At 42.9% G+C, this 26337-nt stretch overlaps 2 protein-coding genes across 3 annotated transcripts in view; one reads left to right on the top strand and one right to left on the bottom strand.

Moving 5' to 3' along the window:
• LOC112235238 (collagen alpha-1(XVII) chain-like) overlaps window positions 1-12955 on the top strand; it is a 29509-nt gene extending 16554 nt beyond the window's left edge. The window contains exons 22-52 of one of the 2 annotated variants that reach the window (XM_024403655.2): window positions 76-180; window positions 291-353; window positions 537-572; window positions 662-715; window positions 1796-1867; window positions 2061-2123; window positions 2252-2287; window positions 2411-2482; window positions 2597-2623; window positions 2739-2774; window positions 2861-2896; window positions 3078-3158; window positions 3347-3382; window positions 3476-3562; window positions 3704-3784; window positions 3932-3982; window positions 4319-4381; window positions 4774-4824; window positions 4947-4964; window positions 5108-5158; window positions 5304-5411; window positions 5646-5816; window positions 6070-6192; window positions 6289-6387; window positions 6499-6633; window positions 9065-9220; window positions 9611-9802; window positions 10110-10271; window positions 11979-12059; window positions 12216-12287; window positions 12503-12955. In XM_024403655.2, coding sequence (XP_024259423.1) covers window positions 76-180; window positions 291-353; window positions 537-572; window positions 662-715; window positions 1796-1867; window positions 2061-2123; window positions 2252-2287; window positions 2411-2482; window positions 2597-2623; window positions 2739-2774; window positions 2861-2896; window positions 3078-3158; window positions 3347-3382; window positions 3476-3562; window positions 3704-3784; window positions 3932-3982; window positions 4319-4381; window positions 4774-4824; window positions 4947-4964; window positions 5108-5158; window positions 5304-5411; window positions 5646-5816; window positions 6070-6192; window positions 6289-6387; window positions 6499-6633; window positions 9065-9220; window positions 9611-9802; window positions 10110-10271; window positions 11979-12059; window positions 12216-12287; window positions 12503-12552 — 2468 coding nt within the window. In that variant the 3' untranslated portion in view covers window positions 12553-12955. Of the gene's footprint in view, window positions 1-75; window positions 181-290; window positions 354-536; window positions 573-661; window positions 716-1795; window positions 1868-2060; window positions 2124-2251; window positions 2288-2410; window positions 2483-2596; window positions 2624-2738; window positions 2775-2860; window positions 2897-3077; window positions 3159-3346; window positions 3383-3475; window positions 3563-3703; window positions 3785-3931; window positions 4085-4318; window positions 4382-4773; window positions 4825-4946; window positions 4965-5107; window positions 5159-5303; window positions 5412-5645; window positions 5817-6069; window positions 6193-6288; window positions 6388-6498; window positions 6634-9064; window positions 9221-9610; window positions 9803-10109; window positions 10272-11978; window positions 12060-12215; window positions 12288-12502 lie in introns of both variants that reach the window. The other variant, XM_024403653.2, reaches the window with a different exon arrangement.
• Window positions 12956-13077: 122 nt separating this feature from the next.
• The window catches only part of LOC112235239 (serine/threonine-protein kinase 10), a 38947-nt gene continuing 25687 nt past the window's right edge, over window positions 13078-26337 (bottom strand). Inside the window, exons 13-18 of the mRNA XM_024403656.2 lie at window positions 25318-25447; window positions 24180-24304; window positions 23402-23593; window positions 19698-19823; window positions 16368-16481; window positions 13078-15923 (exon numbers count right to left, since the gene is read on the bottom strand). Coding sequence (XP_024259424.1) covers window positions 15777-15923; window positions 16368-16481; window positions 19698-19823; window positions 23402-23593; window positions 24180-24304; window positions 25318-25447 — 834 coding nt within the window. The 3' untranslated portion in view covers window positions 13078-15776. The remainder of the gene's footprint in view (window positions 15924-16367; window positions 16482-19697; window positions 19824-23401; window positions 23594-24179; window positions 24305-25317; window positions 25448-26337) is intronic.

Here is a 26337-nt window from a genome sequence, read left to right as displayed (position 1 = left end):
CAAACTTGCAACCAACGAGAAATGTACTGTATAGACTCTCACTCCCACAATGCATCTCTTCTCATCTGTGAATAGGTGAAGCTGGTGCAGAGGGCCCCCCAGGCCAGAAGGGCCGAGAAGGACCAACGGGATCACGTGGAGAGCCTGGTCCTCCAGGGTTTGGAGAGAAAGGGGACAAAGGTATGTTCACAAGTGTATTTGATGGCGTCACAGTTAGTCACGATATATCTTCAGAGAAAAAATGATGGGTTCCTGTTCAAGCTCTTATTTAATGTTATGTGATGCCATAGGTTCTCCTGGTGAACCCGGAGGGCCTGGACCTGCTGGCACTGCTGGGCCTGTTGGGCCTAAAGGTAAGGCCAAAGGTCATCATCAATGCAGGAAATACGTCTAGATTGATGAGATACATTAAATCATCACTAATTGTAAGTCGCTCGGGATAAGAGCATCTGCTAAATTACTCAAATGTAAATGCAATTCATCAACATGTAACTGTTGTCCGCCGTTGTGAAAGTGCATATATTTTGGTTTTCCAGGGTCAGTGGGTGGTCAGGGTGCTACAGGTATCCCAGGTGAGTGCTCTTTGCCCTTTTCGTGTACCATTGTACTGGAAGAAGACACAAGCGTGTGATTTCTAAAGTTGTGTATTCGTCACCTTTAGGAACTCCTGGTCCACAGGGTTTCCGAGGTGAAGCAGGCGCTCCAGGACCGAAAGGTATTCCAGACCGACGTGTGGAGATGATGCACACTACTGTGTTGTATGCAGGCCTATTTCCTTGATTTAGATTCACAAAGAGAAAGCTACAAATATAGCTAGAACCCTTAGTTGATACATCCATTTTTTTTACTTAAACATTTATGATATATACCCATTGATTCTTGAAGAATATAACTTATTAATGCCTCATGAGCTTAGTTTAACTGTCATACCCCCATCAGAACCCCCAAAATAAGCTTGTTTTACTAACATTTTGGTAAAGAATGTAAATGTCAACAAAGACTGTATAGCCTCAAAACATGGTGAAAACTATACATGTGATACAATGGATGGTCAGTCCTTGCATCTGTAACCAGTGTGAAATGGTTAGCTAGTTAGCAGTGCGCACTGGTAGCGTTTCAATTGGCGACGCCACTCATGTCGGAGACATTGAAGTAGTTGTTTCCCTTGCTCTGCAAGGACCGTGGCTTTTGTGGAGTGGTAGGTAGCGATGCTTCGAGGGTGACTGTTGCCAATGTGTGCAGAGGCTTCCTGGTTCAAGCCCAGGATGGGGCGAGGAGAGGGACGGAAGTAAGACTGTTACACAGCCATAGTTCTGTCTATGAATTTGAGAGTGGTTACATTTCTCCAGCCCCCATGCCCTCATTTTATTTCTAGTGAAAGAGGGGCGCGGAGGTGGCTTTGTTGTTGTTTCTATGGGGGATTCTAGTTTTTAAGGTGTAATATGCAGAAGTTGCTCTGCCATTCCCTGGTTGCAAAATGTGTAATAGTTCGCCTAATTTCAGTTTGTGACAAAACAAGCAATTGTGTAGAGAATCATTGCGCCATCTAATCCTCTGTGAAGTAATGCATCTTTCCAATCGCTGTTTGAAAAACTGAAAGTAAAAGACACAAAAAGGAAATTTAAGAATGGAAACATAGAACATATCATCCTCTTCTTAGACTGACGTTCAATGAGAATGACAGATCTCTAATTCACATTTCTATGTGAATTTGGTCAGGTCACCTAAAAAGTTACATATTGCAGCATTAAACAAAGATCATATCAGCCAGCCTATTGTTTCTCTCCTCGTCTAGGAGAGAAGGGACCAGCTGGACCTCCAGGAAATAAGGGCGAGCCAGGAGAGAAAGGACTCCGCGGAACATCAGGTGTGTATCTGTCTGCCCTGAATAGTTAGAATCACATGGGATTCTGAACTTTGTGTCTCCTCTTTATTTCTTATCGCCCCCTTCTCTAGGATAACACATAATTGAGAGAAATATGCACTATGTACGTAAACTGGTTTGAAAATGGGTTGTAAGTACATTTCATAGTGGTTATGTACCCTCTCCGTCATCATAGGTGACCCAGGTCAAAGAGGACCTCCGGGACCAGACGGCGCAAATGGATCCAAAGGACCTGCAGGTAAGTGAACATAGTAGTGAAGAAAAGATTGTGCTGCTAGAATAATCTCTGGCTGTCCTAATATAGACAACCTAATAGTGAAATTCTTCACTGTTATCAATTCTGAATGTATGGGTATTATTCAACAGGTGCTCCCGGGGCTGACGGTGAAAAAGGCTCTAGAGGTAAAAACAACAACATCCCGTGGTAGATAGAAACCACAACAATATATTTTGGTTGAAAAATCGAGTTGTCCATATAACAACTTTCAGATTTTTACAGGACAGTTGATATCTTTATCATTCCAGGTGACAAGGGATTGGATGGGTTACCAGGTCCCAGGGGACCAGCAGGACCTCCAGGAGATTCAGGCCTCCCAGGTACAATCAATCAATTAATCAATTTACTAATCCATATATCCATCCATCCGTCAATCAAAGCTTAGTATTCACTATTTACATTTCAATAACATACATTTTCCACTTCCGCTGTAGGCATTCCCGGGCTTCAAGGTCCACCAGGTATGACTCTTTGATGCAAAATCATTCCTTGATTTACATTTCAGATGCATGGTTTCTCAAATATTGTACAGTAGGCTATAACATTTTTGTAACCCTCCCTTTCTATCCCGTATAGGTATACCAGGTAATCCTGGTCAGCCTGGAGGTAAAGGTAATGTACCTATTACATACTTCCTCTATATCTTTAGTCAAACAGGATTATGCTTTCATTCAATCTATCATCATGTTATCTTCTAGGCGAAGCTGGAGAACCTGGTAGAATCATCAATGCAGGTAAGTAAGAGGAAACGACAAGGCGAATTAGAGACATCGTTAAACTGTTGGATAGGCACTCTACATCTACAGCTGTAAATATTTCTTGAGATGACTTTATAGTACAGTGTCCACAGTAGAACAGCATCACATGTCCTTAAGCAATGGATGGTCATTGGTCAATCTCCTGTTTGAATTCCAGCTGGTTCCAGTTCGGTTGCCATCCCCGGACCTCCAGGCAGCCCCGGACCCACTGGTGTTTCCGGATCCCCTGGACTCTCAGGTTGGTACCGAAGCTCTGCATTCTTAAAATGTTCTAAGACGTTGTTCTACAGTTTGAGTAAACACTGTATCGCCTTGACCAGATCTGGATGAAGATCTAGATGTTGGAGATCTTTATGAAGTTCCTCATAGACTTTCCATTGAAGTACAATACGATTTGTGCTCAGTGCTTCTGTTGTGTCTCCTCAGGTCCTGTTGGCCCTGCTGGTCTTCCTGGGACGCCTGGTAAGACCTATTTCTCAGATATCCAATGAGACACCAGGGTCCACATACTGTACGTACTTTCCCTTTGATTGTTCATTGTCTTTGTCTCTATAGGTCCCAGGGGAGAAAGGGGAGAGGAAGGAGAGAAGGGAGACCAGGGAAAGCCTGGTATTACTGTACAGACTGTGGAAACCACAGAGAGTGAGTATGTTTGGCTTATATGAATGAATTCTTCCAGACGGCTTGTAACTACCCGACTTGTGAAAATAGGTTCTTGTTTTAGACTCGTAATAGTATAGGACTTTCTTATTACCTCTAAACTTACATTACCCCTTACAACAGGACGTGCACCTGTGGCTAGTCTTCCTGGCCCACCTGGCCCTCCAGGGCCCCCAGGAGAACCAGGTCCCCAGGGTCTTCTAGGTAAGCCATGTGGTTCATTCTCCATGCACTTTAGGACTTCAATGTATTTTTGGATGTATAGCTGTTTTATTTTATTTTGTTCTGATCCCTTTTTCTACTGGATTCTGTACTATTTAAAAAGCAATTTCATACCGTATTCCTTCTCAGGTAAGGGTCCCCCAGGTCCTGAAGGTCCTCAAGGAGTGCCAGGTGTACCAGGTAAGGGTCCCCCAGGTCCTGAAGGTCCTCAAGGCGTGCCAGGTGTACCAGGTAAAGGTTCCCCAGTTCCTGAAGGTCCTCAAGGAGTGCCAGGTGTACCAGGTAAGGGTCCCCCAGGTCCTGAAGGTCCTCAAGGCATGCCAGGTGTACCAGGTAAGGGTCCCCCAGGTCCTGAAGGTCCTCAAGGAGAGCCAGGTGTACCAGGTAAGCCATAACATTTCTACCTGAGAAGAATGTATAATATTATATTGAAATTATATTGTAAAATAATTAAGCTATTGTAAGAATGGTAAGTTACTATTCAAACCATTTTGATGAATTTCAACTAAACCACAGGTGTTGGTGTGCCTGGCCCCCGAGGAGATAAGGGAGAGCCAGGTAGCTTCGTGCCAAACTCAGGTAGGTGGCCCTTACCAAACCTACACTCACTCTCCATACTGTTACCATCTGATCACTCAACACAATCACAATAACTCTACAGTCAAAGTTAGAAGCTGTTGATCAGTATATATTTTAACTTTATTTAACTAGGTAAGTCAGTTAATTAAGAACAAATTCTTATTTTCAATGACAGCCTACAAACAGTGGGTTAACTGCCTTGTTCAGGGGAAGAATGACAGATGTTTACCTTTTCAGCTCAGGGATTTGATCTTGCAACCTTTTGTTTACTAGTCCAATGCTCTAACCACTAGGCTACCTGCCACCCCATATGATATGGTATGATATGATATGGAAGGCGACGTAATGTAACACAATGCAGTGTTGTAGTGTAACACTGTGTTGTCTTTCAGGAACCTTCTTCGCTGGGCCCCCAGGACCTGCTGGCCCAACTGGCCTACCAGGTACAGAGGAGTCCAACTCACTGTCTATACCATTTGTGTTTTTATCATAGTCAGTTTGGTCGAAACAGAGGTTATGTGCACTCATCTTGTAAATCATTTTATTGTTTCCTAATGCAAACCAGGACCCCAGGGTTACCAAGGTAAGCAATTTTTAAATGCTTGTCCATGTCAAAGGGCTGGATTGATGTCATAGTAGGCTATGAACTGGCTCAGTCACATATTATTTACATGGCAGACCTTGTGATAGACTGTCAACCTTAACGCAATTTGACCTATGTTTCAGGTGACCCAGGTCAGCCCGGTTTACCAGGAGTTCCAGGAGATCCCGGTGTCGGTGGGTGGATCAAATATTTATCAGAAGCATAATTAAACATTCAAGCCTACACCTGTGGCTTGGGTTACAACCAACATTTACTTCTGAATTTACTTGATCCTTTTGGGTATATGTTGTATTGTTCATTGTATTGTTTTCTCCCCAGGTTTCCCTGGACCCCAGGGACAACCTGGAGGTCCAGGACCAGAAGGGGACAGTGGACTTCCAGGGCCCCAAGGTCCAGAGGGCCCCGAGGGACAACCGGGTCCAAAAGGTACACCCTTACACCCCTTTAAAGATGCAGTCTGGGATTTTAAGCACTTATACATTCATAACATATCATACGAATTGCAAAAATAATTAAAACTGGGACCTGTTTTGGCTCATGAGCACTATTTTCAAATCTACTGGCTCATATTATACAAAAGCTCTGGAGCATCACATGAACAATGTTTATCACTCAATGTGGATCCTTCGTGTAAGTTAAGCCTACTTATATCTTCATTAGGTGAGGCTGGCGTTCCAGGTGCTCCAGGTATCCCTGGCTACTCCAGTGGTGGATCATCCAGGAGTTCCCCTGGAGCACCAGGTCCACCTGGACCTCCCGGCCGTGATGGGCCACCTGGGTCTGGGTCTGGAACACCGGACGTCCGCCAATACATCACAGAATACCTCAAGAGTGAGTGAGATGATCTGCTTTTTCTTCTTACCCCCCAATGAAAAGGAGTGGGGCTAAACTACATCCATCCAAAGACCGTTACAGTATTTGATAGCATACGTGACCTCCATGGGATAATATGGTCGACAAAACATGATTTAGTTGTTGTTTGCGTAGTTGAGGCTAACTAAAATGGTGCCTCAAGATCTTAAACCTTTCCTACGCTACTGGTTAGCAGTGCAGTAACTTGTGTATTGTGTTGTCCTTCATGGAGGCGATGGTGTCAGGGAGTACATGTCGGGACCTCCGGGTCCTCCGGGTGTACCGGGGCCCCCTGGTGACGGATCAGTGGAGTCAGTGGACGATCTTGCTAGTCGCGTTATCGCGTACATCCAGAGTGAGTCCAGACAAACATCTTATCAAAAGCAGTACATATATGAAGTATATCATATTGTATGTGTACCTGGATCTAATACTTCTGTTGACATTTCAGGTGGAGGTATTGCTAGTGGGGTGCCTGGACCTCCAGGCCCGCCTGGCGCTCCCGGTGGAGGCAGTACATCGCTAAATGACATCATCAGCCTTCTACAGAGTAAGTCAGTTGTTTGAGCACAAATGTTGATAATCGGGTCGGGAAAAAAAGAGAACATTGTGTCATGAGACAGTCAATGAAGTGCCCTTGCCTGATCCGTACCCCTCTCAGGTGAGGAAGTGCGACGCTACGTCATCGGTCCTCCTGGCCCTGCTGGACCTCCTGGCATCCCAGGGATCCCATGGAGAGGAGGCTATGGCTTTAATACCCATGAGGTGGCTGGACGGGTCCTCACTCTAATGAATGGTAAGGAATCACTGTGACACAGCCATGTCAGATTCTCATTTAGATTCATACACACACCCTTAGCTTCTTTAACCATAGTGTGTGCAAGTGTTTCCCAAATGGTGGGACGGGACCTACAGATGGATTTTGTTAAGTAGTTCAATTGATTTAAAATAGTCACGTGATAAGATTGCCACCCCAAGGATCTTTCTGTACTTTGCTCCGTTCTTTTCCTCGATCCCGACTAGTCTCCCTGTCCCTGCCATTGACAAACATACCCACAACATGATGCTGCCAGTACCATGGTGCCAGGTTTCCTCCAGACGTGACTCTTGGCATTCAGGCCAAATAGTTCAATCTTGATTTCATCAAACTAGAGGATCTTGTTTCTCATGGTCTGAGAGTCCTTTAGGTGCCATTTGGCAAACTCCTAGCGGGTTGTCATGTGCCTTTTACTGAGGAGTGACTTCCATCTGGCCACTCTACCATAAAGGCCTGATAGGTGCAGAGCTGCAGAGATAGTTCTGGAAGTCACTCCTCAGTCCTTCTGGAAGGTTCTCTCATCTCCACAGAGGAATGCTGGAGCTCTGTCAGAGTGACCATTGGGTTCTTGGTCACATTTTAAAATGTTTTAATTTCACCTTTATTTAACCAGATAGGCAAGTTGAGAACAAGTTCTCATTTACATTTGCGACCTGGCCAAGATAAAGCAAAACAGTTCGACACAGACAACAACACACAGTTACACATGGAGTAAAACAAACATACAGTCAATAATACAGTAGAAAAATAAGTCTATATACGATGTGAGCAAATGAGGTGAGATTAAGGGAGGTAAAGGCAAAAAAAAGGCCATGGTGGCAAAGTAGATACAATATAGCAAGTAAACACTGGAATGGTAGATTTGCAGTGGAAGAATGTGCAAAGTAAAAATATAAATAATGGGGTGCAAAGGAGAAAAAGAAATACATAAATAAATACAGTAGGGGAAGAGGTAGTTGTTTGGGCTAAATTATAGGTGGGCTATGTACAGGTGCAGTAATCTGTGAGCTGCTCTGACAGCTGGTGCTTAAAGCTAGTGAGGGAGATAAGTGTTTCCAGTTTCAGAGATTTTTGTCGTTCGTTCCAGTCATTGGCAGCAGAGAACTGGAAGGAGAGGTGGCCAAAGGAAGAATTGGTTTTGGGGTTGACCAGAGAGATATACCTGCTGTAGCGTGTGCTACAGGTGGGTGCTGCTATGGTGACCAGTGAGCTGAGATAAGGGGGGACTTTACCTAGCAGGGTCTTGTAGATGACCTGGAGCCAGTGGGTATGAAGCGAGGGCCAGCCAACGAGAGCATACAGGTCACAGTGGTGGGTAGTATATTGGGCTTTAGTGACAAAACGGATGGCACTGTGATATACTGCATCCAATTTACTGAGTAGGGTTTTGGAGGCTATTTTTTAAATGACATCGCCGAAGTCGAGGATCGGTAGGATAGTCAGTTTTACGAGGGTATGTTAGGCAGCATGAGTGAAGAATGCTTTGTTGCAAAATAGGAAGCCAATTCTAGATTTAACTTTGGATTGGAGATGTTTGATGTGAGTCTAGAAGGAGTGTTTACAGTCTAACCAGACACCTAGGTATTTGTAGTTGTCCACATATTCTAAGTCAGAACCGTCCAGAGTAGTGATGCTGGACGGGTGGGCAGGTGCAGGCTGCGATCGGTTGAAGAGCATGCATTTAGTTTTACTTGTATTTAAGAGCAGTTGGAGGCCACACACATCCCTGACCAAGGCCCTTCTCCCCTGATTGCTCAGTTTGGCCGGGAGGCCAGCTGTAGGAAGAGTCTTGGTGGTTCTAACTTCTTCCATTTAAGAATGATGGAGGACACTGTGTTCTTGGGGACCTTCAATGCTGAGGAATTATTTTACCTTTCCCCAGATCTATGCCTCGACACAATCCTGTCTCTGGGCTTTACAGACAATTAATTTGACCTCATAGCTTGGTTTTTGCTCTGACACCTTATATAGACAGGTGTGTGCCTTTCCAAATCATGTCCAATCAATTGAATTTACCACAGGTGGACTCCAATCAAGTTGTAGAAACATCTCAAGGATGATTAATGGAAACAGGATGCACCTGAGCTCAATTTCGAGTCTCATAACAAAGGGTCTGAATACTTACTGTATGCAAATAAGAAATGTCTGTTTTTTATATTTGTAATACATTTGCACACATTTTTATAAATCTGTTCTCATTGTCATTGTGGGGTATTGTGTGTAGCTTGATGAGAATTTTTAAATATTTTTTAAATCCATTTTAGAGTAAGGCTTTAACGTAACAAAGTCAAGGGATCTGAATACTTTCCGAATGCACTGTAGGTCTAGAGCCAGAAGGACTTACGGGACAGTCTGCACATTTACTCCTCTTAATAGTTTAACTGATGTCAATTCTGCCTGTCCTTTCTAGATTCTGAATACAGAGGTGCCTTGGGCGCTCAGGGGCCTCCTGGTCCACCTGGTGTCCCAGGCCCTGCTGGCCCTCAAGGCCCTGCCGGTCCTTCAGGACAGGCCCCCTACAGCAGCTCTGGATACCGGCTGGAGGAGGTCAAGGACTACATACAGAGTGAGTATGGTCAAATCAATAAGGGTTTCATAAATGGTTTTCTACTAAGTGGATAATGATATGGTATTGCAGTACTATCCAAAGACTCCTAGAGTTACAACAGTACAGAAATAGTTAGTTTTCCATTATCCACCCTGTAGGTCTAAAACCAGGAATTAAAAGTGAATAAATGCATTGAGCCTGTACAATAGGTTACCCTAATTACATCACTTCATGGATGTCCTCCCCAAGATAAAAAGGTAACTTATTAAAAAGAAAAATAGACATTGATAGGGGATTTGACAGACTCCCATTCATTTCAAAGCCATAATTTACCCTTGGCATTGAGTTACTGCCCCAGATCAGTGCGTATCAGTGGGTGTAACTGGCATATTGTGTTATCCTCACCAGGTGGTCTAAGAGGGGGAATGTTTGGGCCCCCAGGCCCCCCAGGTCCCCCTGGACCTCAGGGACACAAGGGAGAGCAGGGTAACTCTGGGTACGGCCACGCCTTTGACCACAGGATCAGCGAGGGAAGAAGGCTGGCTGAGACTGAAACAGACTTCTCCAATATAGCGGTCCGAGTGACTGACTACATCAAGTGTAAGTGAAACTGAATATCCAATACTGTCATCGGAGTGCTACAATATGCTTTTCAGAGCTAGACACATTTAACAACATTTAAATGCAATTCTTCAAAGCTTATTTGTTTCCAATGACAATGGATCAAAGGAATGGCACATTGACTTGAATTGGGGTGCCAGTTCTAGTAATTCAATTTCTATGCCAATGGGACACACATGTTGATAAATAAAGATAGTGACCATCGGCAATGAATGAAGAGTCCTACTTTTGCATTGGATGTAAATGCATATGCTATCTCTGATCTTGATTGTTTCCCATCCCGTAGACCATGGTCTGTTGAGGGACGTGGTTGAGAACCGGTCTCAGCTGGAGAAGGCACAGGTTGTTCAAGGACCCCCAGGACCCCCTGGCCCTCCCGGTGCTCCAGGATTCAGCCGTGTGTTTGGTTCCCATAGTAATGTCACTGACCTTATGGAATACATCAGAGGTGACAATAATACAGTATAAATGCAATTCATTAACGTACAGTACCAGTCAAAGGTTTAGACACTCCTACACACCTAAGGGATTTTCTTTATTTTTACTATTTTCTACACTGTAGAATAATAGTGAAGACATCAAAATGATGAAATAACACATATGGAATCATGTAGTAACCAAAAAAGTGTTAAACAAATCAAAATATATTTTAGATTTTATTTTCTTCAAAGTAGCCACCTTATGCCTTGATGCCAGCTTTGCACACTCTTGGCATTCTCTCAACCAGCTTCACCTGGAATGCTTTTCCAACAGTTTTGAAGGTGTTCCCACATATGCTGAGCACTTGTCTGCTTTTCCTCAACTTTGCGGTCCAACTCATCCCAAACCATCTCAATTGGATTGAGGTCGGGTGATTGTGGAGTCCAGGTCATCTGATGCAGCACTCCATCATTCTCCTTCTTGGTCAAATAGCCCTTACACAGCCTGGAGGTGTGTTTTCGGTCATTGTCCTGTTGAAAAACAAATGATAGTCCCACTAAACACAATCCAGATAGGATGGGGTATCGCTGCAGAATGCTCTGGTAGCCATACTGGTTGAGTGTGCCTTGAATTCTACACCATCACACCTACTCCTCCATTCTTTACGGTGGGAACCACACATGCGAAGATTATCCATTCACTTATTCTTCATCTCACAAAGACACAGCATTTGGAACCAAACATCTCAAATTTGGACTCATCAGACCAAAGGACAGATTTCCACCGGTCTAATGTCCATTGCTCGTGTTTCTTGGCCCAAGCAAGTCTCTTCTTCTTATTGGTGTGATTTAGTATTGGTTTCTTTGCAGCAATTCGACCATGAAGGCCTGATTCACACAGTCTTCTCTGAACAGTTGATGTTGAGATGTGTCTGTTACTTGATGCATTTATTTGGGAAGCAATCAGAGGTGCAGTTAATTGCTGATTTCTGAGGCTGTTAACTCTAATGAACTTGTCTTCTGCAGCAGAGGTATCTCTGGGTCTTCCTTTCCTGTGGCGGTCCTCATGAGAGGCAGTTTCATCATAGCACTTGATGCTGTTTGCGACTGCACTTGAAGAACATTTCAAAGTTCTTGAAATTTTCCGGATGTGTTAACGCAATGATGGACAGTCATTTCTCTTTGCTTATGTGAGCTGTTGACATAATATGGACTTGGTCTTTTACCAAATAGGGCTACCTTCTGTATACCACCCCTATCTTGTCACAACACAACTGATTGGCTCAAACGGATTAGGAAGGAAAGAAATTCCACAAATTAACTTTTAACAGTTAATTGAAATGCATTCCAGGTGACTCCATCATGAAGCTGGTTGAGAGAATGCCAAGAGTGTGCAAATCTGTCATCAAGGCAAAGGATGGCTTTATGAAGAATCTCAAATATAAAATAAATAACACTTTTTTGTTTACTACAGTACACTACATGTTTAATTTCGTAGTTTTGATGTCTTCACTATTATTCTACAATGTAGAAAATAGTACAAATAAAGAAAAACCCTTGAATGAGTAGGTGTGTCCAAACCTCTGACTGGTACTTTATTTCACATTATACATTTAAATTAAGAACAGTACCAAGTGTGAAGTCCAATTTGTCACGATTGAACATTGGTGGGGCTTTGCCAAAATGCTGATTTCAGCTTTAACTTTCTATGAAATAACCTTATGTATCATCCATAGCCCATGGAAACACTGTGGGACCCCCTGGAAGGCCAGGACAGAAAGGGGACATAGGACATACAGGTCACAAAGGCGAGAGAGGTACCTTTTGAACCATTACGCTTTTTACATCTTTAGAGTTGCGCTCTTGATCATTTGCCAGGTCTTTGTAAACCATTGTGTTAAGCTACTCAAGCGAGACAAAGTCATGAAATCAGTCCCATTGTGACACTTTCACTCTGAATTCTGGTAAACCAGGACTGGATGGCATCCCAGGAAGGGCAGGCCTCCCTGGTCTGGAGTGGAAAAGGGGGGGGAAGGGGGAGAAAGGTACGTCATAATTATCACAGAGAACCTTTTCAAGTTTTCCCTTTACCAACATCCTTACGCATGATGCTACAGTAGGGTCCATTCTAGTGATACTATATGTAATTCTGACATGATAGTACCCTCAATACAAGTGTCCCTGCTATTCATGATGTGTCGATCTGACCTAGGTATGCAAATGAGATATGGTTTCATTAAGATTTCACATTTTTCCACAGGAGAATACACACTTGTGACCAACAGAAGAAAGAGGAATGTTGGCGTTTGAGAAACAAATGATTGATAAAATACTCAAAGGTGAAAGTCCTATGAAATATGTCATGAGTCATGAGCATACATTCTGGGGCCTAATGCCTTGGAGACATTACCGATGTAAATATATAGTTTTCTATAGGAGAAACTGTTGAACAGGACAGTATTCCATGCGCTGATGTATTGTGTTGTGTCAAAGACGTCTTTACGATCTATTTTTACTTGTGTTTAATCTGGAGTATCTTTCCAATTCACCTCCTTGCATGTTGATAGCAGGAATAGTTCAACTATGTGTTGAAAAATAGAACAGGGTGTGCTATTTTTATTAAATAGCTTTTGTACTATTATCGTTATTGTACTTTTGTACTTGAGGAAAAACATTTCATATCGAACGAAACTAAAACCATTGTCAAAATCTCCTTTGAATGTACTGGTATCACTTTATAAACGTAAAGCTTTGTTCATCTTATTTAATCAAAGTGGAACGTGATGTTCACATTGTTGTCATAGACTCGCTGAAGAAACAAACAGGTACACGATATTGTATACAGGAAATTGTTTATTTACAGAACAATGCAAATCTACAGTACATAGGCATTCTAAAAACTATAATGTAAACTTGTCTTAAAAATGCACATTATTTTTTCATGGTAGTTCAATTTCAAACAACATTCTGAAATCAATCACGATACAATTTGAAAATCAGAAGGAAATCATGACACTAATAACATAACACATATTGACATGATTGGTATTTAATTATATTTTCAATTCAGATTAAATTTCAGATTTTAAATGAACTATTTGACAATTGAGGAAACTACAATACTGTACTGTAGTAAACATACATTTCCACATAAATAACTACTGGCAGAGTATCTTCATTTTGTGTAAGGTGCACAGCACTCCTTCATTGTGTATGATGTTTTGTTTTTGTTTGCCACTATTACAGACCAATTATAAAATAGCGTCGACTGATTGTTGTTCCTGCAGCCAATCAAAAAAGGGTGAGATGACAAATGGACCAATCAGAAGTCATGATGGCCTAAACCAGTCAGGTCCAATTGTTCCTTTTTAACAAATGATTTTAAACTGTATTGAAGGTTATAGGCTACCACCACTTTAGAGTAGATCATGCATATCTATGATAAAATAAGCTAAAACTGTAGTTCTAAAAATGTTATCAAAACTGTTCAACTCATGATAACGTCATATTCATTATCCTTAGATTAAATAAGTAACGAACAAAACATTTGACTATGATACAATAGAAGCTATACGAATATAAAGATCACTTGGGGCGGGACTAAGTCTGATTAAAATAACTACAGAGGGCCACAGCATGAATACCGTATCTTCATACGTTTTGTTGAAAACACGAAGGCTATTAGCTAGCATGAACGATAATAAAACAGTATCATAATTTCCTTACAAACAAACCGAAAAGCCATGCAGGTCAACTGATGAATATGGTAATGTAATAATACCTTATTAATGGGTGGCAATTTTATAAAAACAATACATAGACATACCAAACATTTGCATGAAATTCTAACAAAACAGACCTTCATATAGGTCCTCACAGATTTCTATTGAATTATATAACAACACCATTTAAGCAACCACAGTGAAAACCTTGTCTCTGTCTGGATATATAAACAAACACCATTTTAATAGCCCCTCCTTGATATGCTAAAACAAAAATGGCCACTCGCCGACTACGCCAAATTTCAAAAAGAGAGAAACAAATCTCAAGAGTTGTGCTGAAGATGAAAGGCATGCTCATGAAACCTGAAGAAAGATACTAGCCTGGGAATCTCAACCGTTTCACAAATGTTCAAGTAAAACAACAGTGAAAGTAGTGTTTCAGTTTGGATTCCAGGCTAGAAGAAAGGAACCATTTCCGGCAGAAAAATATAAATCCCAAACTGTTGTTAATAAGCTCCAAAAAATAACTTTTGATACCATAATTATAACATAAGAAGTCAAGCTTGTATCGAAATCCATGCTTAACTTCAGGCAGTCACTCCCTAGTCCATTGGAAACTAAATTCAATATCTTGTCAAGATATGTGCGATTGCATATAAAATATATCATGCCTTTGTCAAGATTCATTACAAAAAAAATGTGCTGTTCATCTTTTACCAAAAGTACATTCTTATCATCTCATTAGCTCTCTCAAACATCACCATAGATATTGAATATATAAGTTCATTATATTAGACTTCTGGTACAAAATGTTGCTTCATCCTTTTTATTTAGTGCAGGTCTGCCCAACCCTCTTCCTGGAGGTCTACCGTCCTATGGGTTTTCAGTCCAACCCTAATTTAACACACCTGATTCGACTAATTAGCTGCTCAACAAGACCTTAACCAGCTGAATCAGATATGCTTAATTAGGGTTGGACTGAAAACCTACAGGACAGTAGATCTACAGAAAGAGGGTTGGGCAGCTCTGATTTAGTGCAAATAACTAATGGTATAAAAATCAAGCAGCAATAGTTTTTTTTCTTCAGAGGAAGCTTAAATTTGAAAAGCAAGTCCATTGAAATAAAAGTATACGGGCACTAGATTCTTCAAGAAAAAAGATTCACAAATGAAAAAGAATCAGCAGTGAAAAATTAAATCTGCCTGAGACACTTTAGTGACATGGAGGCAAGGATTTGAGGAGCAGAGTGCACAAAGTATCACATTTGAAAATGCATAATGTCAAGAATCTCCTTCATAACTCATTTCAAAAGAGGAAGCTATAAGAAATAAAACTTTTTTTTCAGTCAGTGGAAAATGATTTGAAATGGAGTGAAACGGGGAGGTACTAATTCTACAATAAAAACACAAATTCAAACTGTTGCTACGGTGTGCCCGACTGAACACGACCCTATACAATGAAAAGGGGGTCAATTATATATAACCATTAAAAAGGTCTTCATGATTAGCATAGTCTGTAGCTTGAGGGCTACTGTCCCATCCTCGTCCAGAAACCAATAGAGGGGTACACACCCTCGGAGATATCGCCCCTTCGTCCCCGATTGTCATCAATGGAGACGGGGCAAGGCAGCAGAGGCTCAGTCTTATTAGTCTGTCTGTGTGTGTGTGTGTGTGTGTGCACGCTCGCCAGTCTATTTGTATGTGTGTGTGTGGGTGTATCCATCCGGAAGTGTGTATATCTATTCATTGAGTGTGCCTTCGATATGTGGATATATGTTTATGTTCATCCGGAGTGCCATGAATGGATTAACCCCTAGAAGCCAGTGGAGTGGACACTGGGGATGGGGTAAAACTTGGAGATGCGGCTCTGGGCTGAGGGGTTAAGGCACTCTGACTCTCCACTCATCTTAAAGAAGATCTCCTGCTCCTGAAGCTTCCTGGCAAAATCTTCCTCCAGAGCCTAAGAACAACAGACAAATGGTCGGCGAGCGGATCCCAAGCAAGAGATTACATAATACTCATTTGGAGGCTGCTTATATTTGTACTGTTTCACACATGTACCAGATACGCATTTGTTTTCTTACACATCGCCCTGAGATTCACCCGGAGACACCCTCAGAGAGTGGGGTCACAGTCAGTGTCAGGCAATATCAGCGGAGCAGTTAGGGTTAAGTGTCTTGCTCAAGGGCACGTGGACAAGTGTTTCACCTTGTTCAGCTCTAGGAGTCAAACTAGCGGATTTCGGTTACTGGCCCAACACTTGAACAGTTAGGCTCCCTCCCACCCTACCTCCTACCATATGTTTCAACTACAAGTCTCTCCATCTCTGAAACAAAATATGTGCCAAATATTCAATAGAAAGATAAATAATTTCCTGTGAAGGGTTAACTGGTGTGATGGTTACCTTCTTCCTGGGTCGTAGTTTCTCCCTCCACTCCTTCAGCTCCTGGCTGTGCTCCTCATCCAGCTCCTTCAGCTTCTGGGTCTCGTGCTCTATCAGGATGTGGCACTTCTCATTCTTGAAACACACAAATTGGGTGTTACACGCTGTACTGAATCACAGATGAATCAAAGTGTGTGTGTGTTTTCTATTGCACCTTGTGCAATTACAGAATCCCTGATATCCATGTGCGCGTACTATACATGTTATACTATACACTCTTAGAAATAAGGGTATGTTATTGTTCCCTGGAGTACAAAAATATCTAAATAAACGTAATGATCTCACATGGTACTGTTTCGTACCTTTTAGGGTACATGTGCAGACAAAGAGTATAATAGTACATTTTTGTAACCCATATTATGAATATAAAAAGGTACAATCATCACAAGGGGTAATGTGAAGGTTAATTTCCTAGGTGACAAATGTATTTTGTTTACTCTCAATACCCACCATACAATGCTAACTTTCTGCCACCTAAAAAAAACTAACAGCTTTGACACTGGGGTGGTATCCCAAAAAGCCACATTTGTACCATAATTATTATCTTCATATTTCCCAGCATGCTCTACTGCAGGTTGATTTTTTAAAGAAATATTTTGAATATCTGTGTTTTTGCATGTACATTGATTGATTAATCATATGCTACACAAAGATATATAACATAAATGTTTCTAAACGAATCCAATCAGTTAGTTTGATTTTTTTCTCCTATTACTGAAATTGTTGTTACAATTTAAATGACTTAGGTAGTCTCCTCAAAATGTTCTTAAAACCTGTTTGGGATAGGGGGCAGCATTTTCACTTTTGGATGAAATGCGTGCCCAGAGTAAACTGCCTCCCACTCAGTCCCAGATGCTAATATATGCATATTATTAGTAATATTGGATGGAAGTTCCTACAACTGTTTGAATGATGTCTGTGAGTACAACAAAACTCATATGGCAGGCAAAAACCTGAGAAAAATCCAACCAGGAAGTGGGAAATCTGAGGTTTGTAGTTTTGATGCTTGGCCTACCGAATACACAGTGTCTATGGGGTCAAGTTGCACTTCCTAAGGCTTCCACTAGATGTCAACTGTCTTTAGAAACTTGTTTCAGGCTTCTGCTATAAAGGAGTCAGTGGTCTGGCAGAGTGTCTCAGGCTCATGACGCGCAGTCCCGACAGAGTTAGCTCTCGTTCCAGTGCTTTTCTACAGACAATGGAATTCTCCAGTTGGAACATTATTTTTATTATTATATATTTTTTTGAATTTTAGTAGCTACTATCTTGTCTCATCGCTACAACTCCCGTTCGGGCTCGGAAGAGACGAAGGTTGAAAGTCATGCGTCGTCTGATACACAACCCAACCAAGCCGCACTGCTTCTTAACACAGCGCCATCCAACCCGGAAGCCAACCTTAACCAGGCAACCTTGGTTAGCGCGCACCGCGCCCGGGCCGCCACAGGAGTCGCTGGTGCGCGATGAGACAAGGATTTTCCCTCCCTAACCCGGACGATGCTAGGCCAATTGTGCGTCGCCCCACGGACCTCCCGGTCGCGGCCGGTTACGACAGAGCCTGGGCGCGAACCCAGAGTCTCTGGTGGCACAGCTGGCGCTGCAGTACAGCGCCGTTAACCACTGCGCCACCCGGGAGGCGTAGTTGGAAAATTATTGAAGTTTAATATTAAAAACATCCTAAAGGTCGATTCCATACATCGTTTGACATGTTTCTACGACCTGTAACGGAACTTTTCAAGTTTTTATCTGGATGTAGTGCTCGCGCCTCATGAAGATGGATTACTGGGCTGAACACGCTAACAACAAGTGACAATTTGGACATAAATGATGGACTTTATGGAACAAATCAGTCATTTACTGTAGAACTGGGATTCCTGGGAGTGCATTCTGATAAAGATCATTATGAAGATAGATTATGCTTTTTCCGTAAAGTTTTTTCCGTAAAGTAAAAAAAAAATCTGACACAGCGGTTGCATTAAGGAGAAGTCTATCTTTTATCAATGTTTATTATGAGTATTTCTGGGATTTGATGTGGCTATCTGCAAAATCACCGGATGTTTTGGAATCAAAACATTACTGTACATAATGCGCCAATGTAAACTGAGATTTTTGGATATAAATATGCACATTATCGAACAAAACATACATGTATTGTGTAACTTGAAATCCTATGAGTGCCATCTGATGAAGATCATCAAAGGTTAGTGATTAATTTTATCTATATTTCTGCTTTTAGTGACTCTTATCTTTGGCTGTAAAAATGGCTGTGTGTTTTTGTGACTTGGCTCTGACCGAACATAATCATATGTTGTGCTTTCGCTGTAAAGCCTTTTTGAAATCGGACACGATGGGTAGATGAACAAGAATTGTATTTTTCCTTTGCTGTATTGGAGTTGTTAATGTGTGAAAGTTACATATTTCTAAAAAATATGTATGTTGTCGAGAGGTTCCGCTAGCGGAACGCCTTCGCTAGAAAGGTTAACTCTGGCAGTCATTGTGAATGCATGTTGCAGGTGAATAAAATTCCAACAGTTGGATATCCTAACTCTGGCTGGATTCCAATAGGAATTACAAATCACTTTGCAAACCAGCACAAAATTCTGTTAAATTTCCCAGGTTTCTAGAAATCACAGTCAGAAGATTCCTGGAAACAGGAGGGAATAAGGGGGAAATGCTTCAAACCAGAATATCCCAAAATTTGGGGTATGTTTACAGAACTTTGCAAGCAGGCCTGACGTAGCCTATAAACCATGAGTTTCATGCCACTGTATTAGAGTAAAACTAGGCTTCAAAATAAGGCCTCATGAGATATGTAATGTATTGTCATAAAGAGTTTAATTTTAATGGTAATATATGCTTAGGTACTCACTTGTGACTGAAAATAAAAGAATTTAACAACAATGGTTCTGTTACTAACAAATACAGTCAATGGTGGTAACTCTACAATTCAATCAAAAAGGCAAATTGGGAAATTGTATTGGAGGCATGGCACAGCGGGGGAGTGGCTTTCAGATAGTTATTTTTGGCCACCCGTGAGTGGAAATATTGTACAAGTTTAAGTGGTCTATGGTAGAGGTCCATTTTTGCCACTTTCAAGGATGGTACTATATAGTGTAAAGGCACAAAGCATGCTTTTGTACCTGTGGAGAAAGGTTCTATCTGAGGTACGAACGTGGGTACAAATATGTAACCATAACTAGAAGTACAAAGGAGGACCTTACAGGGTACCACCCCAGTGACAAGAAGTTGTACCCCTTTAGGAACAAATCTACACCTTTATTTCTGAGAGTGTACCTGTAACTGCTGCAGCTCCCGGATGTTGGTGTCACACTGCAGTTGCAGGTCTCTCATCTGGTTCTCATGTTTCTGGTGCTGGTGGAGCCTCTCATTCTTCTGCCTCTTCTCCTCCTGGGCTGCAAACTGTCAAACACACAGAAACATCTCAGTTATTCAACTCCCACGAGTATTAAAATAGGCCCAATTACAGTTGGAACTTGATACATGTTTAATTTGCACTGGGAGTCTCAAGCTTGACCTAGCATTGCCTAAAGTACTGTAAATCCTTCAGTGCCTGGGAAAGTCCCTTTGACTTGGATCAACAAGCTCTGAGACTTCACCTCTTTCTCCACTGAAAGCAATGTCTATAATCCCTCATTAGCTGGCAGCATTGGCGCAAAACTGAAAGCACGAACCACCGCATTTAACCATGGCAAGGTGACTGGGAATATGGTCAAATAGAAACAGTGTAGTTATTCCCTCCATAAGGCAAACAAACAAGCAAAACATCAGTACAGAGACAGTGGAGTCGCAATTCAACGGCTCAGACACGAGAAGCTCGTCATCAAGCTCGAGACCCTGGGTCTCGACCCCGCCCTGTGCAACTGGGTACTGGACTTCCTGACGGGCCGCCCCCAGGTGGTGAGGGTAGGCAACAACATCTCCTCCCCGCTGATCCTCAACACTGGGGCCCCACAAGGGTGCGTTCTGAGCCCCCTCCTGTACTCCCTGTTCACCCACGACTGCGTGGCCATGCACGCCTCCAACTCAATCATCAAGTTTGCGGACGACACAACAGTGGTAGGCTTGATTACCAACAACGACGAGACGGCCTACAGGGAGGAGGTGAGGGCCCTCGGAGTGTGGTGTCAGGAAAATAACCTCACACTCAACGTCAACAAAACTAAGGAGATGATTGTGGACTTCAGGAAACAGCAGAGGGAACACCCCCATCCACATCGATGGAACAGTAGTGGAGAGGGTAGCAAGTTTTAAGTTCCTCGCCATAAACATCACAGACAAACTGAATTGGTCCACTCACACAGACAGCATCGTGAGGAAGGCGCAGCAGCGCCTCTTCAACCTCAGGAGGCTGAAGAAATTCGGCTTGTCACCAAAAGCACTCACAAACTTCTACAGATGCACAATCGAGAGCATCCTGGCGGGCTGTATCACCGCCTGGTATGGCAACTGCACCGCCCTCAACCGTAAGGCTCTCCAGAGGGTAGTGAGGTCTGCACAACGCATCACCGGGGCAAACTACCTGCCCTCCAGGACACCTACACCACCCGATGCTACAGGAAGGCCATAAAGATCATCAAGGACATCAACCACCCGAGCCACTGCCTGTTCACCCCGCTGTCATCCAGAAGGCGAGGTCAGTACAGGTGCATCAAAGCTGGGACCGAGAGACTGAAAAACAGCTTCTATCTCAAGGCCATCAGACTGTTAAACAGCCACCACTAACATTGAGTGGCTACTGCCAACACACTGTCAATGACACTGACTCTACTCCAGCCACTTTAATCATGGGAATTGATGGGAAATGATGTAAATATATCACTAGCCACTTTAAACAATGCTACCTTATATAATGTTACTTACCCTACATTGTTCATCTCATATGCATACGTTGATACTGTACTCTATATCATCGACTGCATCCTTATGTAATACATGTATCACTAGCCACTTTAACTATGCCACTTGGTTTACATACTTATCTCATATGTATATACTGTACTCGATATCATCTACTGTATCTTGCCTATGCTGCTCGGTACCATCACTCATTCATATATCCTTATGTACATATTCTTTATCCCCTTACACTGTGTATAAGACAGTAGTTTTTTTTGGAATTGTTAGTTAGATTACTTGCTCGTTATTACTGCATTGTCGGAACTAGAAGCACAAGCATTTCGCTACACTCGCATTAACATCTGCTAACCATGTGTATGTGACAAATAAAATTTGATTTGATTTGATTTGAAGTATGTGGCAGGGTTTACAGACAATCACGGATTACAAATGGAAAACCAGCCACATCACGGACACCGACGTCTTGCTCCCGGACAAGCTAAACACCCTCTTCGCCCGCTTTGAGGAAAATACAGTGCCACTGACGTGGCCCGCTCCCATGGACTGTGGGCTCTCGTTCTCCGTGTACGACGTGAGTAAAACATTTAAGCGTGTTAACCATCACAAGGCTGCCGACCCAGACGGCATCCCTAGCCGCGTCCTCAGAGCATGCGCAGACCAGCTGGCTGGAGTGTTTACGGACATATTCAATCTCTCCCAATCCCAGTCTGCTGTCCCCACTTGCTTCAAGATGTCCACCATTGTCCCTGTACCCAAGAAAGAAAAGATAACTGAAATAAATGACTATCGCCCCATAGCACTCACTTCTGTCATCATGAAGTCCTTTGAGAGGCTAGTTAAGGATCATATCACCTCTACCTTACACACTAGACCCACTTCTATTTGCATACCACCCCAATAGATCCACAGATGATACAATCGCCATCAGAACAGAACACTGCCCTATCCCATCTGGACAAGAGGAAAGCCTATGTAAGAATGTTGTTCATTGACTATAGCTCAGCCTTCAACACCATAGTACCCTCCAAGCTCATCCTCAAGCCTGGGGCCCTGGGTCTGAATCCTGCCCTGTGCAACTGGGTCCTGGACTTCCTCACGGGCTGCCCCCAGGTGATAAAGGTAGGAAAAAACACAGGGGCGTGCTCAGCCCCCTCCTGTACTCCTTCACCCATGACTGCGTGGCCACGCACACCTCCAACTCAATCATCAAGTTTGCAGATGACAACAGTAGTACACCTGATTACCAACAATGACAAGGAAGCCTACAGAGTGGAGGTGAGGACCCTGGTGGAGTGGTGCCGGGAAAATAACCTCTCCCTCAACACCAACAAAACAAAGGAGCTGATCATTGACTTCAGGAAACAGCAGAGGAAACACACCCCTATCCACAGACAGAACCGCAGTGGGGAAGGTGGAAAGATTCAAGTTCCTCGGCGTAAACATCACTGACATCTAAAATGGTCCACCCACACAGACAGTGTGGTGAAGAAGGCGCAACAGAGCCTCTTCAAACTCAGGAGACTGAAAAAAATTGTCTTGGTCCCTAAGACCCTCACAAACTTTTACAGATAAACAATCGAGAGCATCCTGTCGGGCTGTATCACCGCCTGGTACGGTGATACAGCTTCTATCTCAAGGCCATCAGACTGTTAAATAGCCATCACTTGCTGGCTACCACCTGGTTACTCAACCCGGCATCAAAGAGGCTGCTGCCCAATATACATAGACATGGAATCACTGGCCACTTTAATAATGGAACACTAGTCACTTTAATAATGTTTACATACTGTTTCACTCATCACATATGTATACAGTGTATTCTATGCTACTGTATTTATTCAATGCCACTCCAACATTGCTCATCCTAATTTCATTCTTTTACTTTTAGATGTGTGTGTATTGTTGTGAACTGTCAGATACTACTGCACTGTTGGAGCTAGGAACACAAGCATTTCATTGCACCCGCAATAACATCTGCTAAATATGTGTATGTGATCAATAACATCTGCTAAATATGTGTATGTGTCCAATACAATTTGATTTGATTATACTTTGAAAATAACATCTAAATACATAGGTTTCCATTCTCAATGATGTGTTTTTTGACCATTATCTCTCACCTGTTTGACCTTCTCCCTCTCCTGCTCGGGTGTGATGGGGCCCCCAGTGATTCGGAGGCTCTTCTTGAACATGGCCATGCGCGTCTTGGCCTCGCTGCGCTGGATCTTGGGTAAGCGGGCCCTCTCCTGTGTCTGCCGGTTCTTCATCTCCTCAATCAGACGCTGGTTGTAGCGCTGCATCTGCTCCATCTCCTACAGACAGACAGAGACAGACAGACAGACAGGAGGTTTGGAGCGAGAGAAAGCGAGAGCGGGAGGGAGGGAAAGAAAGAGGGAGGGAAAGAGGGCGAGAGGGATCGAGAGAGAGAGAGAGAGGAAGAGAGGGAGGGAGTGAGGGGGAGAGGGAGGGATTGAGGGAGAGAGAGAAAGAGAAAGGGAGAGAGGGAAAGAGAGGGAAGGAAAGAGAGAGAGAGAGAGAGAGAGAGAGAGGGCGGGGGGGCAGAAACACATCATTCGCTACCTTAGAAATGAGATATTTGAGAAATTAGACTAGTTGTCAAAGTGTTAGCCATTTAGTTGTCTTGTCAGCGTTACTCAGTCCGCATTTGGCAAAACAATGACGCATCATTGTTGAATGCAGAAACAGATATACCCAGGCATATTTCCAATTTGATTTAAGATGTCATGAGTCAAAACTTGCAGTCATTCAGTATTATGCCTCACTCTATCCCCCAACCTGTTCGGGTATTTTGCTCCTAGTGGTTCTGTTCAGGACTCGGCTTATGAGATCTGATCCTGAATCAGTTGTTTGTCTGTCTATTTGGAAGCCTTACTGTACCTTCTCGTGTCTCTTGAGCAGCTGGTGTCTCTGCATGAAGTACTGGTCTTTCAGCTGTTGTTTAAACAACTGGTGTTTCTCCTGTAGGTGACGCTCTTCCAGCTCCCACATTGCTGCTTCCCGTGCTGCCAGGACCAAAACACACAAACTCAGTACAAGGGAACACTGCATTACACGGAGGTTCAGCATATTATTATTAGATACAAAACCCCACCATTGTAAATCAGATCGTTCATCTGTATTTCTTTATATTCGATGTTGACGAATCTTGGCACCCAAAAAACATGTCACTAGATTTGACTAATTGGTTAGCTTGAAATGTGTTTGTGAGACACTTCCTTCAGAAGTTTATTTTCTTCCCCTTTCTAACATGGTTCATACCATTCAAATCAGCAAGTCATCAAGGCCTATAGCTTGTGAACATTTCTGTGGAGCTATTTCTATAAGCTGATGTGTATCTGACCAGGCAGGGTTAGTAGGCTGCTAACCAGTTCAGTTCATGTTAGGTTCTCAGCATTAATAGGTATTATAAACTGGGTGGTTCGGACCCTGAATGCTGATTGGCTGAAAGCCGTGGTATATCAGACAGTATACCACTGGTATGACAAAACATGTATTTTTACTGTCCTAATTACATTGGCAAACAAGTTTATAATAGCAATAAGGCAGCTCAGGGTTTGTGGTATATGGCCAATATACCATGGCTAAGGGTTGTATCCAGGCACTCCGTGTTGCGTTGTGCATAATATTGGCCATATACCACACCCCCCTTATTGCTCAATTAGAGTCAAGGCCTGATGGGGCCGTCGGTTGAACTCTGTAGAGCTTCTGTTTTAAGTTATATTCAGTGTCATTGTGTGTTTACGGTTTCCATCTCATACACAAACAGTAAGGTTTACTATATTTCCTTTAAGTATGCTGGTGATAGCGGCTAGGGTAGACTGTTTCTATGTAGTGACTATGACCTTTATAAAGGTTGTGTATCCATCCTACTGCAATGTGCATCTGTGATACTTGCATCTCACACAGAGCTATGCATCTTCTGTTTGTGGTTAAGGCTGGTTTCTCCCCTCTGAAAGGTGCTATGACTGAGTACCTAACTATAGTCTGTGTGTCACGCCGAGAGATGCATCTTCACCTCTGAGGAGCTGTTGTTTGTGGTTGAGACAGTCTCTCTCGATGGTGGCCAGCTCGTGTTTGTGTTGCTGGATGATCTTCTTCAGGGCACAGTCCAGCTCCTGCTGCTGTTTCTGCAGGAACTCCTGCTCCTGAGGAAGAAGAGGGAAAGACAGTTGGATAAGTAAAGTATATCTATATGCCCCTCAAATGCAACTCTGGACCTCTAAGCCAGTTCCACTGCATATATTCATTGTTCCCCTCTAATTGAGGACTTAGTTAGACCTGGGACACCAGGTGTTTGCAATTCATTATCAGGTAGAACAGAAAACCAGCAGGCTCCAGACCTCTTAGGGTCAGAGGTGAGTACCTCTGCTATACACTGTGTGATCCAGACAGAAGGAGAAAGAGAGTGATATTAGTCAAATGAAAAGGCCATTAGCAGGCCAACTGAGACCAAATTCACGGAACCAAAACACACCGGGTGTCACAGAACATTGTGTCACATCTTAGTTCGTCGATGAGTTGTTACACTTACTCAGATTGCCAATACAGCCCTAAAACCAGGCCTATAATGTCGCTTGAGTAAATGAAGAAACACCAGGAGAGAACTGTGTCGGTACAGTTTAAGAGATGAACAGAAGAGCGATTCAAACCAACCGTAAAAGCACGGCAAACAAAAACCACAGGCTGAAGATGCCAAACAACACGTGTCTGTCTGTCAATTTGGAATGGCTGTCTTCACCTCACCTCAACTGCTCTCGTTCCCCCAGTCGACTCCAACAGCACGAGAGAGAGAGTCACCGGAGAGTATTGAGGCTGGCAGACAGGTCTAGCTTGTTGATGTTATCTGGACTATGGGGATAAGTATGGCTTGAGTTAAATGGACCACACTGTGGAGGCTGGCAACAATGTGGCGACAGGATCTAGACTGGGTCATCGAAAACGTAGAGCACCGGACGTCGACTGGCGGACTTGATTCGTTTTATGGGAAATGCACAGGGAATGTTGTTTTTTCATTGCTAAGTTCCAGGTTGATTGA

This window comes from Oncorhynchus tshawytscha, linkage group LG02 (genome assembly GCF_018296145.1).
Source record: "Oncorhynchus tshawytscha isolate Ot180627B linkage group LG02, Otsh_v2.0, whole genome shotgun sequence".
Classification (NCBI taxonomy): Eukaryota; Metazoa; Chordata; class Actinopteri; order Salmoniformes; family Salmonidae; genus Oncorhynchus; species Oncorhynchus tshawytscha.
Note: the sequence above shows the minus strand (reverse complement) of the source record. Positions and strands in the feature narration are given on the sequence as shown.